The 18,690-nt window shown below is 50.7% G+C and overlaps 1 protein-coding gene across 2 annotated transcripts in view; it reads left to right on the top strand.

The window, feature by feature from the left end:
- Window positions 1–11,820, top strand: part of KIF3C (kinesin family member 3C) — a 72,340-nt gene extending 60,520 nt beyond the window's left edge. The window contains exons 6-8 of one of the 2 annotated variants that reach the window (XM_032762369.2): window positions 2,504–2,609; window positions 4,758–4,913; window positions 6,330–11,820. In XM_032762369.2, coding sequence (XP_032618260.1) covers window positions 2,504–2,609; window positions 4,758–4,913; window positions 6,330–6,419 — 352 coding nt within the window. In that variant the 3' untranslated portion in view covers window positions 6,420–11,820. Of the gene's footprint in view, window positions 1–2,503; window positions 2,610–4,757; window positions 4,934–6,329 lie in introns of both variants that reach the window. The other variant, XM_032762368.2, reaches the window with a different exon arrangement.
- The last annotated feature ends 6,870 nt before the right edge of the window (window positions 11,821–18,690 follow it).

The following is an 18,690-nucleotide window of genomic DNA, read 5'->3' as shown; positions in this document are numbered from 1 at the left end:
CCTCCCACCCCAGCACCTCCTGCACACTGCAGAACAACAGATCACGGCAGGCATAAGGCGCTGGGATGGACCGGGTGGAGTTGATTGGCGGGGCTGTGGGTGGGCCGGAGGCGCTGGGGGAGAAGGGGGGAGCTGGACTAATTTTTTTCCATGGGTGCTCCAGCCCTGGAGCCCCATGGGGTCGGCGCCTCTGTATGCTACCAACCGGCTTTGTGTCTAGCATGTTGTGCCCATGTCAGGCAGCAGAGCGATGACCTCACTGCTGGTAAGAGAAAAGCTCTGCCAGTTGCCCTGTTCTTGTAAAGAAAGGCTGAACCCTCTAGCTCGTGGCCATGACACTTCAGGGCACGGAGAGGTTAGGGCAGGAGAGTTAAGGTGGGCGGCTGAGGTAACTGCCTGGCCCCTCTCTGTCTGAGGAGACGCTACTGCTTTCCCACTGCTCAGCCCTGGCTACGTAGCGCTCCACGGGACCGGGGAGTGCCAGGGCCACGTGACAGGAGCAGCCTGGAGAGAGCGAAGAGCCTTTGTCTGGCCTGCAGCTCCATCCCCCTCGCCAGAGAGGCTGCAAGGCTGAGGACAGGGCTTCAGACTTTTCCAGTGTTTTGTTCACTTCTTATGCTTGAGATCCTGTCTGGACACCTCCCCCACCCTCCTCACAATCTTGGCTCCTTTCTCTTCTTCCCACCCCATCTGCCAAGCCCTGGGGAGACCCACTGCCTTACAACCCTCCCCGCATCCTCCCTGCACTCAGGCACAGAAACTCAATGGCCTGATCTGCTCGGCTCCTTCTCCCAGTGGGTGCTCAGCTCCTGGGATTCCGCATTGACCAGCGTCTCTTCCCTGCCAGCCATGGGCAGTGGGTAATGGAGGCTGGGGGAGGCTAAGACTTCCCAAACCTCTGCTAATGCTCCCCACTGCAGCCCCAAAGCTGAGCCCTGGCAGGACTCAGAGGTCCTATGGGTGGCCCGGACTCAGGGCTTGGCCCCGGCTGGCCAACCAGGGCTCGGGGCTCCTCCAGGCTGCTCCAGGTGCCGGTGGGCCAGGTGGGACTCTGGACTGCTCTGGTCACCAGCAGGCCAGCCCGGACTCGCGACTGCGCTGGCAGCCTGGCCAATCAGAGCAGGAAATGGAAGGGGTGGGGGCAGAGCCTTGGGCAGAAGAGACAGGGCAGGGGGCTAGCTTTCCAAAATGGAGAGTGCATGTGCCCCCATGCTGCCAGCTCTCATGATCAACCAGTGCTCCTGTCCACACGGATATACTCCATGGGCCTCACAGCTTGAGAACCAGTGATTAAGGCTAATGCAAAGCTGATGACTCAGGGAAAGCAGACACACTATGCACAGGCAGATTTGATGTTTCTGACTAAGGTTTTTATTTACTGAGGCTTGGCAGAATGTTAATTTCTTTATCAGGGATGGTCTAGACAGTATTTGGTCCTGCCATGAGGGCAGGGGACTGGACTCGATGGCCTCTCGAGGTCCCTTCCAGTCCTAGAGTCTGTGAATCTATGAATCTATGAATCATGTTGATGGATGATATCAGTTTGTGTTTACAGTATTTACTGATTTGAATTTTTGCAGTTGTGGAAAATTATGCGGGGAGCAGACAGTAGGGGCTCAGACAGTGAGTACTTCATGACAGTTGACCCTGAGATTCAAACAGTTAAAAATGTCTAACCATGAAAACAGAACTTGTCAACCTCATATGCCAAAATAGCAGAGTAAATAGCCTTACAGCAAACTCGTAAGCTCTCAAGCAGCATCTTTCTGTCTTTGCTGATCTGCAAACCTCAGTTATCATCGGGGAAATATTTTTCATCAATGTGTCTGTTTGTGGTGAATTGACATTTACCGGCACCTGTCGATAAAAGCTAATCCTTCCCAGCCTTTATTTATTGGAGGCCAATGGGGCTAGCTTGGCTGACCCAGAACATCACTGGCCCTTCTGCCTGTGATCCCAGTGATGGACAAACCTCAGGAGGTTTGGAGGTTCTTGGATGAGCCCCACAAGCTTCTCCAAATCTCTCTTCTTTGCTTCCCCTCTGGCTCCCTTGGCTTTCAACTTCCCAACCCAGCAAGCACCCTCTTTGGTGATCTTCCTATCCAGGGATTCACAGGTCACAACTTCCTGAGTGAACCTGTCCCTCTGCCTGATAATCTATTCCAGTGCTGTGTTACTCAGCCGCAAGGGTCCTGTACAGCTGCTATTAGCTGTAGCCCCTTCGACTTCCTCCCAAATTCCTCTGGTTGCTAAAGGCTGACACCTTTCATCCCTGTAGATGGTCTTTGTTAAGGACGTGCAGTAGAAGTGAAACCCTGGCAGTCTAGGGACCAGCTCTCCACCACACCTTGGGCACAGAACAGGAAGGAAGGGGAGACCAACTCTGCCGAAATTTACATCCATTTAGAGAGACTGAGGCAGCCAGTTCCACGCTTTGCCTGGATTTATTTTTAGCAGATCATTTTATATGGGAAAATGTTTATTATAAATCTCTCCTCAGCAGCAACAACCAAATGAAGAAGAGGCCAACCTCTGCCGTGGGCTACAAGAGACCCATCAGCCAGTATGCGCGGGTGGCCATGGCCATGGGATCCCACCCTCGGTACCGGGTGAGTGCAGGAGCTAAAGGGAGGGGTGGAGTGAAGTCATTGCGTGGACAGATGAGAAACCAGTGGAACTGATGTATGGCTGGATGAATTGGTGGAGGGAATGATGGAATCAAGGCAATGGGTCCTCTGAGAGTGGAAATGTGGTGGCTCCTTTTTCTGGAGTATAAGGGGTCCTATCAGCAGGAAGAGAAGTTTAGCTTTGTGAAGCAGAGCAGCTGGGTGGAGCATGTTCGAGGTCTGGCTTTGAAGAGCATCTCTAAGCTTGTGGGGGTGGGGAGGGGTTATCATCCACCTGGCGGCTACGCTCATTGGCCTGGGAAGAAGAGCTCTGTTTGACGGGTCAAAGGAAGCCAGCTACCCCTCCAAGCCATGCTAAGCTCTTCATAGTTTGCATTGTCTGCCTCCCGGTGAGGGGGAAAGGTGCCATGGAGCAGGCTTACACTCACAGCATCTCCCCCACAGCCCTGCCAGCCAGATTCACCAGCAGAAGTATCTTCTCCCAACCCCACCAGTCCTCTCATGGCTCAGTAACTGGCTACAAGTCAGGAGAGAAAGCATAGGAATAAGTGGTCAGTTTTCAGAATGGAGAGAGGTAAATAGCAGGTCCCCAGGGGTCCATACTGGCCCCAGGGCTGTTCAACATATTCATCCTCAATTATCTGGAAAAAGGGACAAACAGTGAGGTGGCAAAATTGGCAGATGATGCAAAACTACTCCAGATCATTCAACGCTGACTGCGAAGATACAGAACTGGGTGACTGGGCAACAAAATGGCAGCTGAAATTCAGGGTTGACAAGTGCAAGATAATGCACGTTGGAAAACATAATCCCAAGGATACCTATAAAATGATGGGGTCTAAATTAGCTGTTACCACTCAGGAGAGAGATCTTGGAGTCATTGTGGACAGCACCTTGGTTGCAGCTGCAGTCAAAAAAGCTAACGATGTAAGGAACCATTTGGAAAAGAATAATCTTCTATATAAATCCATGGTGCACCCACACCTAGAATACTGCTTGCAGGTCTAGTCACCTCATCTCAAAAAAGATCTGGTGTATTAGAACTGGAAAGGGTACAGGAAAAAGCAACAAAAATGATTCGGGGCATGGAACAGCTTCTGTATGAGGAGAGATTGAAAAGACTGGGACTTTTCAGCTTGGATAAGAGACAACTAAGGGGTGATATGATTGAGGTCTATAAAATCATGATTGATGTGGAGAAAGTAACTAAGGAAGTGTTATTTACTTCTTCTCATAACACAAGAACCAGAGGTTACCTAGTGAAATTAATAGGCAGCAGGTTTAAAATACACAAAAGGAGGTGTCAAGCATCAGAGGGGTAGCCGTGTTAGTCTGGATCTGTAAAAGCAGCAAAGAATCCTGTGGCACCTTATAGACTAATAGACGTTTTGGAGCGTGAGCTTTCGTGGGTGAATACCCACTTCGTCGGATGCACGTGACATCTATCCGACGAAGTGGGTATTCACCCACGAAAGCTCATGCTCCAATACGTCTGCTAGTCTATAAGGTGCCACAGGACTCTTTGCTGCTTTTACAAAAGAAAGTGTTTCTTCACACAACGCACAGTCAACCTGTGGAACTTGTTGCCAGGGGATGTTGTGAAGGCCAAAACTATAATGGGGTTCAAAAAAGAACTCAAGTTCCTGGAGGATAGGTTCATCAATGGCCAGAAGCTGGGAATGGACGACAGGGGATGGATCACTCGATAAGTGTTCTGTTCATTCCCTCTGGGTCACCTGGCATTGGCCGCTGTCGGCAGACAGGATCCTGGACTAGATGGACCTTTGGTTTGACCCAGTGTGGCCATTCTGATGTTCTAACTCAGATAGCTGCTCACTGACCTGTGTGCAATGCAGTTGGGGCCTCTCAGTCCTGTCCGTTGTGGAGACATCACCACAAGTGGCACTAGCTGGCACCCTTGCAGGCAGCCAAGGTTTGAGTGGGCCATGGACAGCAAGCCGGGGTGGGTCAGAGTATCTAAATGGGAGGCAGCGTATCTGGGGAGACCGACCTACAGCTGCCCCGATAGAAAAAATCTCCTGCCCCCAGGGCTGAGCCCAGCCTTTCAGCAGGTGATCGGCATACTGTCAGTGACTCCATTTGTTGGTGTTTTCATCCTGTTCGGTGAAGGCTGAGAACATCATGTTCCTGGAACTGGACCTGTCCCCCCAAGCTGTGTTTGAATTTGAGCTGACCGGGGACCAGAGCGAGCAGGACCCGCGAGCTCTGCACCTTGAGAGACTGATGCGCCTGGATAGTCTTCTGGAGCGGCCTGCAGCTGCCAGGGTGAGGAAGTCCCGATCCTGGTGAGTGTCCGCCGAGGTGAAGTGAAAAACAGCCTGATTCTGATGCCTTCTGGCGCTCAGCGGGGTGAACGTGAGGGCTGAAGGGAGGTAGGGACCGCAGAGTGGGCTGGAAGGGGCAGAGCGGAAATGAGCAGCTGTGAGGTCCTCGCTGGTCTGCCAGGGAATAATTAATAACAAGTTGCATTGAAATAACAACCCATTTGTTCCATGCCTGGCATGTTTGTTGCTGCTGGGGCGTCCGTTCTTCAGGCTGGAGAATCAGGGAAGGAGGAAGCTGCAAGCACGGAGGAGAAGAGAAAAGCCATCCCTTGGTCACTGCTCTAGGGTCCTGTCCCTGGGGAAGTCTGGGACAGGGGATACGCTCATAGGTACCTCTGTCACATCAGCCCCCCTCTGCCTCTATCACATCCCCACCTCCTGGGGACTGGGGAGGGGTCACTGATGCCCACACAGCACCGGACAGAGAGAAAGCACAGTGTGCCCATGCTAGGTTTTCTTAACAAATGGAAGCAGCAAATTCTGCCAATGCCCAGGGCCCCACAGAGATGACAAGCTTGTTATTGGCCTGGTGGGACCTTATCCTGCCCAAACCAGGCAGCTTCAAGGACACGGGGGCTTTTTACATGGCCAGAGCCTCAGCACAAGTGTAGAGCAGGTCTCTGTCCATGACGCCCTACCAGACTCCCTGTGCTAGGGACCAGAGTCTCATCGGTCACAGCAAACACTGCCCAGCGTTGCCCAGCCTTGAGACGCCTCAGCCAGCTTGAACCATTAGTCCTGACAAGCCAGTGGTTCAGAGCTGCCATCTTGGTAAAGAGCCGGCATTGGTGCCAGGGCAGGGAACCGCTTTCCATCTGACTTCTGGTGTGGGCTTAACAATCCCAACAAGAACCTGGGACCAAAATTTTCAAATTTGGGAGCCTAAAGTTTGGCACCTAAATTGACTGACTACCCCAGTTCCCGGTGAATAAACACTAATGTTAGTTTTGTAATCGTTAAACTAGTGTTAAAAGCAGGATGACAGTGATACCAAACCTGTACAGGATCTCCCATCCCACAACTTGCACCACTAAAAGGCAGGCCCCTCTGGCCTGGAGCGCACCAGCTAGGTACACAGTGTGCAGATAACTCCATGGAACCCAGTGTACCTCCCACTTGGCTACGAAGGGCAGAACTGACCCTGCTGTGAATTGACCCTGGGATTCAAAGGGAGTTTCAGCCTGATGTTGCAGCATTTATTCCGTCCCCTCTAGCATCACATGAGTTTCCTTTATAGCACCTCGCTGAACAAAATGTCTGGCGTTTCCTGTTAGTGGACCTGGCTGGGAGAGAAGTGGGAGGAGGTGGGTGATGTGACAAGAGACTAGTTTTTCTCTTTTTCTTGTCCCACTCTCAGGTGCCAGACACCCCGGCTGCTGCCACCCTCAACAACTCACGGTTCCCTGGTGGCCAGGTCCCAGCATCCCCGCACGATGCCAGCTCATGAGTGATGCCCTACAGCTCCTCCCTTCCCTTCCATCTTACAGCAAGGACTACGCCACCCATCACTGGCTGCTTCCGAAAATGCTCGGCCCGGGAAGGGGATTCCCCACTGGCAGCCTCTCCGCCCGGTCCCATCTTGTCTTTGTCTTCAGCTACTTCTTGTGTGTGTGTGTTTGTGTGAGACACTCGGCGTCAGTTCCCGGGGACACGGGGGCTGCCTCCCTCCCCCCATCTGGATCTGTCACTTTATTTATTGATCATATTTATTTATGAAGCAGTTTGGCAATGCAGAGTTAGGAGAGGTGTTCAGAATAAGGCGCAGGCAATGCTGGTGGTGGGCACCATGCAGATTGCTCCCTTCTACTACCCTCGCATCTTGTTTAAAGCAGGACCCAGCTGAGCCTGAGGCAGCTGCTTTTCCTTTGTGTCATTGGCAGACTGCCGGCCCCTAATGCACAGTCACCTCCTCAGAGGGGGAAACAAGCGGAAGATGGGGGAGAAGCTAGGCCCTCTCTCTCTGGTGGCTTTCTTGTGAGATGAGACCACTCAGAGCTCTCCATGGACTTTGCATGTGGGGTGGTGGTTGGCTTTGCCAAATTCCCTGGGATACCCCACGAGACCCGTGCACAGGCTGACGGCCACTCCCACAAGTGTTTGGGGATTTTCTGGCAGCTGGACCTTGCGTTTGTTGGCCATGGATGAAGAGACACTTCCTGTGCCGTATCGACAGCAGCAGCATTGACGTCTCCTTGAGTTCTGGGCTCAGCTCTCACCCTGTGAAGAAAAAAGGGGGTATTCATTAACCAAACCTAGCCAACAGGGGGAGCTAAAGTCTTCCAGTGATCCTGGGACTTTGTTCGCCAACCGTACCGTTTGGCGATGGCTGGGCTTGCCCCATTAAGTCATCTGACGTCCACCTTGGTTCACAGTTCCTCGTTGGGGTGGAACAGCCAGTGGGACTCTCCTGTTCTCCCCAAAGAAGTGCACAGAGGCTGGAGAACAACATTATCTATTTGGAAACTGACCTTGCAGGTCAAAGCAGAAATGAAAGTTTCTACTGTCCTTGGCAGCTAGAGGGAAAGAATCAGTGAAGGGCACACGAGCCAGTGCCAGGAGAGGTAACTTGAACACACCTATCCCTTGCACTGGCTACCTGGACTAGGTGTTACAAGAAGGTGTTAAACTGCTAGTCTCAAGAACATCTTTGGTCTGGTGCAGGGGCTGTGGAGGAGAGCAGGGCAGCTGGTAAAAGAAGTAAGGACAAGAGGCTAGGCGCTTTTGTCCAGTCCTGAGGAGGAGGATTAAAACATGGCTCCGGCAACAGCATGGACGGTTACTGTTAGAACAAAGTTCAGTGTTCCCGAGTGCATCGACATTCAACAGTTCAGCTGAGGGCAGGTGCATCCTCACCTGAGACCTGGGTGGATGTGCCAGGCCGCTGAGTGAGCATAGACAGTTATGGGCTCTTGGATAGTTTGCAAATGTGTAGTGCCAGGGGATTGGGGTGAGGGGGTGGAAAGAGATCAAAGACCTTTGCAAGATCATAGTCAAAGAGAAAGTGATTTATCTGGTTCATTCAAGAAGACTTGGGTTATGAAATTGTCCTTCCGCTTTTCCTGGTCTGAGGCCAGCACCCTGCTGGAGCAGAAGAAGGAGATGCGTCCTGGAATCCAGACGACTGGGCTTGAACTAGGAAATCCTAGGAGGATATGAGGGCTGGCCCCATAGAGTGTATTGTTCTGAGACCAAGGGAGTTTCTCGTTAGGGTCTGGCCACCGCCTGTCTTGTAGCCTTCTGCACTTACGACTGCTTCCCTCTCTCCCTGTCTCAATGTCACTGCTGTTTGCCTCTACCATGCTCTCTAAAACTTTCTGCTCCCAAGTGCGCAACTGTTGAAACCCACAGGCCATTGAACTGTGGCGGCAATGGAAGAGTGGGAAGGGCTGGGGCCTCACTCAGCTGTCAGAGGGAAGACACCGACAGCATCTTATTTCAAAGACTTTGAGTACTACATAAAAGGGTGGGGGGAGGGTCACTGCAGGGATCACTGGGTAGCAAATCCCTGCATTATGGGAATCAGCTAATTAGTCTCCCCAGATCAAGGGCTTTGTACAGATTAGAGAGGAACAAACCATTGCTGAGTCAGTTTTCCATTTAGTCCCCAGGTCACAGATGGGTAAAGCATGGCCTATGAAGTCCCCACAACTCAACAACAGGGCCTTCAACCACCCTCTTGTTTCATTCCATGGTGTAGCCCATGGAAGCTGCAGGCTCAATGTTGTCTTTCAGAGAGTAGCAGCCCTGCCCTCTGCCTGCTGGGATCTGGAGTCTCAGCTGGCCGCATGTGCCTGTTTAAAGATGAAGCCAGCTGCTACTTTCTCCAAGATACGTTCAGGCTCCCAACCAGCCAGCATGGAGCTTCCAAACTGGGCACTGGCCAGCGGGTAGGCCCCCTGCTTCTGCATTACCGGAGTCAACAATGTTTGTGCATTATCACTACCAACACTTCTCTCTAGCGCTCACCCCTTTCACCAGCTTCTAACGGGAAGGACGGCACTCGTTGTGCCTTGCATCACTTGAGATGATGTGGGTGTGTAAAGCTGGTGAGAGAAGCCACAGCTCTCTGATGGAGGTTAGAAACTAGCCGTGCCCATCTACAGTGGGTAGAAAAGCTAACAGAGCAACCCAAAAAAGCACATTCAGGTGAGGGATCCATGAGATCGGGTTCATGGAAGATCCTCCAAGGGACTGGGGACTGTGCTGCCATAGAGCAGTGCCAGTCACAGGGAGTGTCAGTGAGAGGAGCAAGAGGAGGTGAGAGTGAAAGCTGGGACACATTCCTACTCTCTCTGTGACCATGGAGATGTCCCTTCTCCAGTGCCAGCACCACACTCAAGGTATCGAAGACAGGCTCAGTCCCCCTTGGACTTACTCCACACTTACGAAATTGAGCACTGGGCTGCAGGAGGAAGGATACACACTGAAAAGGGGGGGTTCCATGTACCCCCTTCAGATGTGCTGGTAGCTCCCCATTCTCCCATCTCCATGCTAAGTAAGGGGGCTGGGTAAGCAGAGACATGGCCTAGTTACATGTGGCTGGGGGGCAGGCAGGCGATCAGATTTTGTGGGATGGAACTAGCTGAGGCTACAAATGGGGAGCTGTTGGCAGACTCTTTGGGGGTGGACATTTCACTCTTTCCATCTGGGGCAAAGGTCTGCAGCTGATGGTTGGATCTAGACTGTTCTCAGTGGTACCAGATGACAGAACAAGGAGTAATGGTCTCAAGTTGTAGTGGGGGAGGTTTAGGAAACACTATTTCACTGGGAGGGTGGTGAAGCACTGGAATGGGTTCCCTAGGGAGGTGGTGGAATCTCCATCCTTAGAGGTTTTTAAGGTCAGGCTTGACAAAGCCCTGGCTGGGATGATTTAGTTGGGCTTGGTCCTGCTTTAAGCAGGGGGTTGGACTAGATACCCCCTGAGGTCCCTTCCAACCCTGATCTTCTGATTCTATGATGATTTCTCCTCATTCCTGCTGCCTCACCCTAGAGCTTGGCCCATAATGTTGTGAAGAAGCATGGGGGTCTGTGCTGGTTTAACCTGAGAGATTTGCTCCTTTACCTCACCCAGAAACAGGGCACCTGCCTCAGGATCCCCAAACTCATTAAACTTCTCTCCAGGCTGGAGGAGAGAGCTAACATGGAGGGTGAGCAGCTGGGAATGATTGCATGGACAACATGCCAGGTGAAGGAGCTTCTCTCCAGTACCATCCACAGAGAGTGACTTGGGCTCCGTCCCTCCATGAGTGGGTCAAAAGCAACTCCCCACCCAAATGCACCGAGGAAAGGTGTGTCCCATTCCCAGCTCCAAGAACAAAACCTCTTCTCCCCCTTTACCGAAGAGGAACTTGAACTAGCTGAGGCAGCTGCAGAACAGCCTCTCTCACCTTCCATTTCCACATTGCCTTGAACGCACAGACTTGGGATGCCTGATTTGCAGGATTGTGTGCGCCCCTGGATGTAGCTTCAAACACAGCCAGAAAGAGCAGCTGGATTTTCATTCGAGCGCCAGAGCCACCTGCAGTGAGTGTGCTGGAAATTGGCTGAGCTAGACACACAAAGGCACCTGTAGGCAAATGCAGTTGCCCTTTAGCTCCTGTCCACCCATTTCTAGGAGTCCAGCACAGGCTAGTTTGGTAGTGATAGATATACAGTTTTAGACATGCTGACCTCTGGGCCTGCCCACCCACTCGTAGCACAGAGACACCCCTGCTCTCTTCTTTCTCATGGCATACAGGGTGGATAAGTGCAGACACGGGTCACTGACCTGCCTGTCAAGGGCTAAATACCATCTCCCACCGCATCTTGTGCAGCCTGTTTGCCCTCCGGAGGGTATTTTCTGTGCCGTGATGAAGCACAGGACCCAGACAGGATTACAGCTATGATGGGGCCCATGTGAAAACTCTCCAGCCGTCTCAGCTGCTCTCATTAAGAAACCTCCCTGGTGGGTTGGAAATTTGACGCAGACACTTTGGAATCACATCTCGCCACTTGGCCAGCTTTGAATTTTGATTTTGACCTAAGAAAACTCCCCAGGCAGTGCCCCCAATCAATGGCGTGCAGACAACTCCGCATGTGCGTGCGCATGCGTGCCGGGGGTGGCGCTGAGCTCTCAATGCCTAAGTGCTGCTTTGACGCATCTGTTGCGCGTGGACATCTAAAAATCTCACGCACACTCAATCTGCTGCTGCCAAAAACCTCACGATCTTCTTAGCACAAAAACCAAGTAAGGCTGTAAATAAACACTGATGAGAACCACGAAGCTAGCAGTGGTGTCTGCCTTCTGCCTTGGTACGAGGGGCTGGATCACTCCCACAGCCTCATCGCGTTGCTGCAACCTCAGATGTATATTTCTATTGTTCTTTGTATGTTGGTATGTAAGTATTTACATAGGAACGTATGTAGGTGTGTGCAGGTGTGCGTGAGTCACCAAGGGGACTATTCACCATCAATGTGAGCGACGACCAGGCAGATTCCAGAGGGGGGTAGCAGGTTGGTATTTTTTTTAATTGATCAGCTGATTGACTGACAAGGTGAGGGCCTTGATTAGGACCAAATTTTTGTGCCTGTTGTTATGGTGATTTATTTAGGAATCAAAAGTTTCCTGTATGGTGGCCCGTCCTTGTCACTCTATACATATGAATATACAGGACATATTATAAATATATAGATATTATACATACTGTGCTGGGAAAGGTCATTGTCCCCACACCCCCTCTGGCTTTGGATGGACACTTCTTCAATACTCTGTAAGGTAGCTTTGATGTGCTGGAAATGAACAGAAAGTGCCAGCACCATTCAAAATGGCAGCAAGGACAACAATAAAGGAATGAGCATCATTGCAAAGACGGCTGCTGCTTCATTCATTCGTGTTTTTTCCAAACAGGGACCCACCAGAATCGTGGCAGGGTGACTCAACTAAACCCCCTACCTAACAGTTGCACACAGCTCAGGGTGGTGGTAAATCTTCAGCCACAGTGCTGGGAGCAAGGGAGTTGGAATTAGGACATCTGGTTCTGCCATGTATTCGCTGTGTGAACCAGGGCAACTCGAACTGCTAACAGCATTCATGCTGCAGTATTTTTACTGCGGCACCTTAGTAGCATTGCTGGGCGATTTACAGAGACACAGGCTCAGCTGGACAGAATGTGGAGCCCGACAAAGGGAAAGGCGGGATGATGTGTGAAGAGGGGAACAGATGGGAGGACAAGAGTATAGAAGCAGCGATACAAACAGTACTAGGCAGGATCCACAGAGCACTCCGAGGCTGCGGGTGGAGCCATTGGGAGGATGGTGGGGTTCTCAGCTGTGCTGGGAAAAGGGGAGAGGAGCAAGGCTTGGACGGAAAAAAGAAAAGTCAGATTTTGCCATTTTTTAGTTCAGTGAAATGTTGAGACACCCTAGGGAGATTTTGGGGCAACAAAAAGGGCTGAAAACTGGGTGAGAGGGAGAGGGCAAGGCAGGGCCGGGCAGGAGAAATAAATCGGTGGGTTAGCAGCACAACATGGCAATTGCAAGATTTAATTAACGAGAGCTTGCAAGTGCTCTGGGTGTTTCCCTTGAAAGGTGCCATGAAGGGCAAAGGATTATTTCATGCCAAACATAGCTGCCTAGAGAATTCAGAACAGCCACCCTTGCAATGTGCACGTTACATCCCGCACAAGATGAGAAAGCGGCTTCCAGCAGGGAAGTACAGCCCAGCCACCAACAATACCGGTTCCCTACAAAGTTTACTCTATTTGATTATATGACGTTCTCAGGATCATTTGACTTTCTCTATGCCAATGGCAGAGCTCCTGCAGTAACAGCAATTGCCATCTTGGATTAATGGAGGGGACATATTTGTTCACTGTTTGTTTCCCTCTCTCTTCTGCCCCCCCCCCCCCCCCCCCGGCCGATACAAGGGCACGGTCACCTTGAGAATATGCACATGCTTTCTAGGCAGTAACTGGCTGGCCCTGAAATCTGGCACTCTATGAATAACAAGGAAACCATCTCATAAACACATACAATGCATAAACCAGCTAGGGACTTCCATGTTTTCTGGGTGTGGGTTGCTTTTTTAAAACACAAATCTACTGCCATTTCTGTGATGACATAGTCCAGTGGATTTAACAGTACTTGAATATAGCTTTTAAATTCACGGCATTTTCACTTCTCTGGAAGTGCCATCTTTATGGGGAAGTCCGATGGCATTAAACGCAAATAATAATACCTTTCTGCAAGAGAACATGGGACAGGGAGGGACCTCCTGAGTCATCAGATCCAGTCCCTGGCAACCCCATCACATAATACCATTCGTAAATGTATCAAGCTCCAGCTTTAAACTAGTAATTGGATTGTGTGGCCTCATTATTTGTATTGGGCGTTTGTTCCAGAACCTCACTCCTCTGATGGTTAGAAAACTTCTTTTAATGTCAAACATAAAATGTATTTGTGGCCAGTTTATACCCATTTGTTCTTGAGTCAGCCAACACTGATCTCACTGCTTCTGCTCCCTCCCTGGGGTTTACCTCCTGATGTATTTTAGCGAACAATCATATCCCTTCATTTTGTTAGGTTAAACAAGCCAAGCTCTCTTAATCCCCTCTCATAAACTAGGCCCTCCATTCTTCTGATCATCTCTAGTAGCCCTTCTCCGCACCTGCTCCAGTTCACATTCATCTTTCTTGAATACGGGTGAACAGAACTGTACCCAGGATTCCAGATGAGGGCTGATGTACCTTGCACAATGGCATTAACGCAGGGGTGGGCAAACTTTTTGGCCCGAGGGACACATTGAGGTTGCAAAACTATATGGAGGGCTGGGTAGGGAAGGCTGTGCCTCCCCAAACAGCCTGGCCCCCACCTCCATCCATCCCTCCCACTTCCCACTCCCTGACTGCCCCCCTCAGAGCTCCTCGATCCATCCAATCCCCCTCTGCTCCTTGTCCCCTGACCATCCCCTCCTGGGACCCCTTTCCCCTTATCCAACCTCCCGGGACCCCACCCCATATCCAACCCCCCTGCTCCCTGTCCCCTGACTGCCCTTCGGGACCCCCTGCCCCTTAATACAACCCCCCCTGCTCCCCGCCCCCTTACCATGCTGCTCAGAGCAGCATGTCTGGCAGCCGCGCTGCCTGGCCGGAGCCAGACACGCTGTTGCACTGCCCTGCAGGAGCTTGCAGCTCCGGCACCCAGAGTGCTGCCCACGCAATGGCATGGCTACATGGGAGGGGAGACAGTAGGGGAGGAGCCGGGGGTTAGCCTCCCTGGCCAGAAGCCCAAGGGCTGGGCAGGACAGTCCCACAGGCTGTAGTTTTCCCACCTCTGCGTTAATGCTTCTCTTATGCTACACGAAATACCTTCACTGATGCACACTGTGCTCACATTTGCCTTTTTAACTGCAGTGTCACATGGCTCACGGTCATCCTGTGATCAACAAACACACCCAGGTCTCGCTCCTCATCTTGTCATTTCCAACCGATGAGCCCCAGCTTATAGCAGAAATTCTTGTTGTTAGTCCCTAAGTGCATGACCTTGGAATTTGTAATGTTAACTTCCATCCAGTTTCTATTACTTCAGTCCTCAAGATCTGCCAGGTCTTCCTGTGTAAGGTTCTGCTCCTCCTCACTCTCGATAAAGCTATCCAACTTCGTGTCATCAGCAAATTTAATTAGCACACGCCTACTCTATATCCTGTATCACTGTATCCTTTCTATAGGATGGCTCAAAAAAACCTACAGTAAGGTTATCATCCTCTCTCAGAGAGTATAGAATTTAGAGGAATTTCATTAGACTTCTATTGGTTGCTTCCTTATTAAATTCAATAGGACTTTTCCATAAGGGATTGTGATACAGCATGGCCAAAGGGCAGCAAGAGAGGCTTAGAAGGGAGCCTTATTCCCTGTAAGGGGAAGAAAGTTTGCTATAGATTAATTAAAGCACCTGAAGCCAATTAGAGCACCTGAAGCCAGTCACCTGATAAACCCCCCTGCTTCAATCAGACAAGGGGAGGTGTTGGAACAGAGGACAGTTTGGAGGAGTGCTGTGGTGGGCTAAGAAGACCAAGACTCTAGGCAAGGGGCACCTGGCTTGTACAGAGGGAGGGCAGGAAGCCCCCACAAGCTGAAGGGCAGGAGAGGGAAGTAGCCCAGTGGAAGGAACTGTCAGTTCAAGTGGTTTACCGCTATCCCTGGGCTGGGACCCAGAGTAGAGGGCGGGCCCAGGTCTCTCCCTCTCCACTCTCCTCCTCTAGGACACTAGTGAGGCAGTTAATATCCCAGTTCAGGAGCAAGAAATGGCGCCCTGAACCCACCCCCCTCCAAGAAGAGAAAGCGCGAGACCCATCATAGTAGTGCCGGCAATTTGCCACAGGATCCAAGACTGTGGCCAGGATTTTTAACATAGGTGCTAAAGTTAGGCACTTAAATTTACAATTAGGCACATAAATAAGTGACCTGATTTTCAGAGATGCTGATTACATGCAACTCCTGTTAATTTCAGCTTTGCAGAAAAGTGTCCACTGACGCTAGCAGAGCCAAGATAGACATCTAGACAAAAAGAGCTGTGCTGACCAGTCCATGACAAAGGAGCTGAGTGTAAGAGGGAGTGAGAAGTACATGCTGTAGGCAGCCAATGCAGCAATACATAGAGAGAAACATGCAGGCTTGGGGTGCTCAGCCAACAGCTACAAGCAATGGACAGTCCAGAGGAGCCTCAGGAGGGATATGCCAAAACAGCCCAGGTTAGGGCAGCGATGAGGGACACTTGGGTGTCTGGCTGGTTGTTGAAGGAGCTGAGTCCCACAGGATCAGAGCTGATATGATTAAATGTAATCACTCCTGTCATTCCCTGAACACTGGTGAAAAGTGCCCACACTATTTGGATGGGGAGAGACATTTACAAGACATTGCTTAGAAAGATCATTGGCAGGCGGACATGGGTCTCTCTCTTTAAGAGCCAGACACAGCAGGAGATTGATGTGCAGAACGCATATGGCTACCAAGGCAGGGACTGGATTCCTTAGCAACTGTGCGTAACTATGGGCTCCCAGAAGAGCACCCAGCTCTGCATGAAACATTTTCCCAGCTCAGACAGTGAAGAGGAAACAGCTCGTCTCATGTGACATAAGTCCAGCCTGTAGTGCATTGGTATAAGAAAGGTGTGACTCACAGATGCACGAAGTCTGATCTGTATGTCCCATCTAGCCCAGTCACATCCTGCGTTCACGTTATCAAGGCTTTATACCCCCTTCACATGGCAGAGAGCAGCAGCAATTGACACCAGTGGCTACTGCTGCAATCAGCCATAGTTCATCACGGTGCTGTAGTGGGCCTTTCATTGGCCAGGAGTTGGGCACTCTACACCAGTGGTCCCCAAACTTTTCACAGTCACGCCCCCATTACCCCGTCTGCCCCCTGCCCCCGGGAGCTGGGGTTGGGAGCGGGGCTGGGGCCAGGAATGGAGCCACAGTCAGGGCCAAGGTTGGGGGTGGGGGTGGGGCAAAGAGCAGAGCCAGGGCTGGGTTGCAGTGGGGCCGGCAGCCAGGGCCGGGGCCAGGGTGACCAGATAGAAAGTGTGAAAAATCAGGACAGGGCATGGGGGGGTCATAGGCACCTATGTAAGAAAAAGCTGCAAATATCGGGATTGTTCCTATAATATCAGGATATCTGGTCACCCTAGCTGGGTCTAAGGGCAGACCAGGGCTGGGCAGTGCTCCCTCCCCACCTCCAATGGAGACTGGCCCAGACCATGCTGTGTCCCCCCCCACAAACATTTCTCCATGCCCCCATTGGATGACATGCCCCACATGTTGGGGACCACTTCTCAGTGTAAGCTGTGACTGGACACCTGAAATAAGGAGCTGAGCATTGTACTGTCAGCAGTCTTTGGGCCAATTTCACCACTTGTACAACTTCATTTCTGTGAATCTAGGCCCTGGTGTCTGCATCGACCATCATAAATCCAGCTCACCTGTGAAGGCCACAGGCGGGGGGATAAGCCCAGTCTCAACCTTGTCATACCTAAGATGGAGGGATCTGTTTGGGGATGGTTTATGTAGTCACATGCTCCCCTCCTTCTTGCTCTCTTGTTTACTGGAAGAACGAGCAACCCAGGCAGTGCCCTCTGTCTGGATGCTCTGGGATGGGACATGTACCAACAGGGCTACTACAGGTTACAAGTGCCATAACTGATCTCAAGCAAAGGCAGGTCCGCGCACAGGAGATCCCACCTATTGGAATGACAGCACAGCACACACATGATTTCATTTCCCGAGGAAGAAGCTGTGCAAGAAACCTTCAAATTCGGTACTTTTTTGGTATTGTCACGCTACGTTTCTTTGCCGTGGTACTATGGTGACACCCAGAGGAAGTTCTCCTGTATTACTTTACCCTGCAAGGTCCATAGAATCCCTCCCTTTCTGTCTCCCTAGATCTGTCTTTCTCGAAAGCCTTCTTTCCTCACATTCTCAACTTTCTCTTTTCTCTCTGTCATGCTCCTTTTCTTCCTCTCTCTCTTCTTTTACTCCCTTACCCTTCTGCTCTAGCTCTGTCCTCAGCTCTCACCTTGTGCTTTTGTCTCTGTTAATTATGGATCCTTCTCATTTATTAATACCTGTTGCTACCTTTTGCTCTTGTGGATTGTTTTTCTAACATCTGTTGCTCTTAAATTAAACCGTGGATTGGATTAGGCAGCCCCCTAACCAGTCTGAGAGCTGCAGGAGACAAGTAACCCTGGCCCAATTCCAGTCTGTTCTCTTGAGTGCCTCTCTCATTACTGAATAGCTTGTTAGACCAGGGGTCAGCAACCTTTCACAAGTGCTGTGCCAAGTCTTCATTTATTCACCCTAATTTAAGGTTTCGCGTGCCAGTAATACATTTGAATGTTTTTAGAAGGTCTTATTCTATAAGTCAATAATATATAACTAAACTATTGTATGTAAAGTAAATAAGGTTTTTAAAATGTTTACGAAGCTTCATTTAAAATTAAATTAAAATGCAGAGCCCCCTGCAGGGTGGCCAGGCCCCGGGCAGTGTGAGTGCTGCTGAAAATCAGCTTGCGTGCCGCCTTCAGCACACGTGCCATAGGTTGCCTATCCCTGTGGTAGACCCTACATCCTGGCCTGGTTGCTCTTCCTGTCCTATACATTCTAGGCCCTTGTGGGCTTTTACATTTCTGATTAATTTGTTTGTAAGACGAAGCGTGATGGAATATTGCAGACATCTGGTGTCATTAGCCATACTGCTGGGCTTAATAGTTCTGCTTTTAATATGAATTTAGACTCCCCTCTGAGACCAATGGATCCTAATGCTCATTTATTCACTGAACATGCCTGCATCCCTTACACCTGGTTCTTGTCCGGGTCATTAAGCATTCCATGTGCAGCTGGAGAACAGCAGCCCTAAAACAATACCCTGTGGGAGAGTTGTAGAACAGAAAGCAAATCCTTCTACTTCTAAAAAACTCACACTCTCTGGTCCAGCCTGTCCCTTTCTCCCTGACCCTTTGGTATGTGACAGCCTGTGTGAGGAAGATCTGTTGTCTGGGATCAGGTATACCATGTCATTCTTCTTCTCTCCTTGTCTCCCTTGGGGCACTTCAATTATACCTTTCAAGATATACCACTCAGATACTACGGTGATAAGCACTGTATAACAACCTGAACGGAATCAAAGTTACTTTGATCCATCCCCATGTCCTCCCCCACAAGGGTATTTTTTTTGCTGAGGTGCTCT

Source organism: Chelonoidis abingdonii, chromosome 3 (genome assembly GCF_003597395.2).
Source record: "Chelonoidis abingdonii isolate Lonesome George chromosome 3, CheloAbing_2.0, whole genome shotgun sequence".
NCBI classification, from domain to species: Eukaryota; Metazoa; Chordata; order Testudines; family Testudinidae; genus Chelonoidis; species Chelonoidis abingdonii.
Note: the sequence above shows the minus strand (reverse complement) of the source record. Positions and strands in the feature narration are given on the sequence as shown.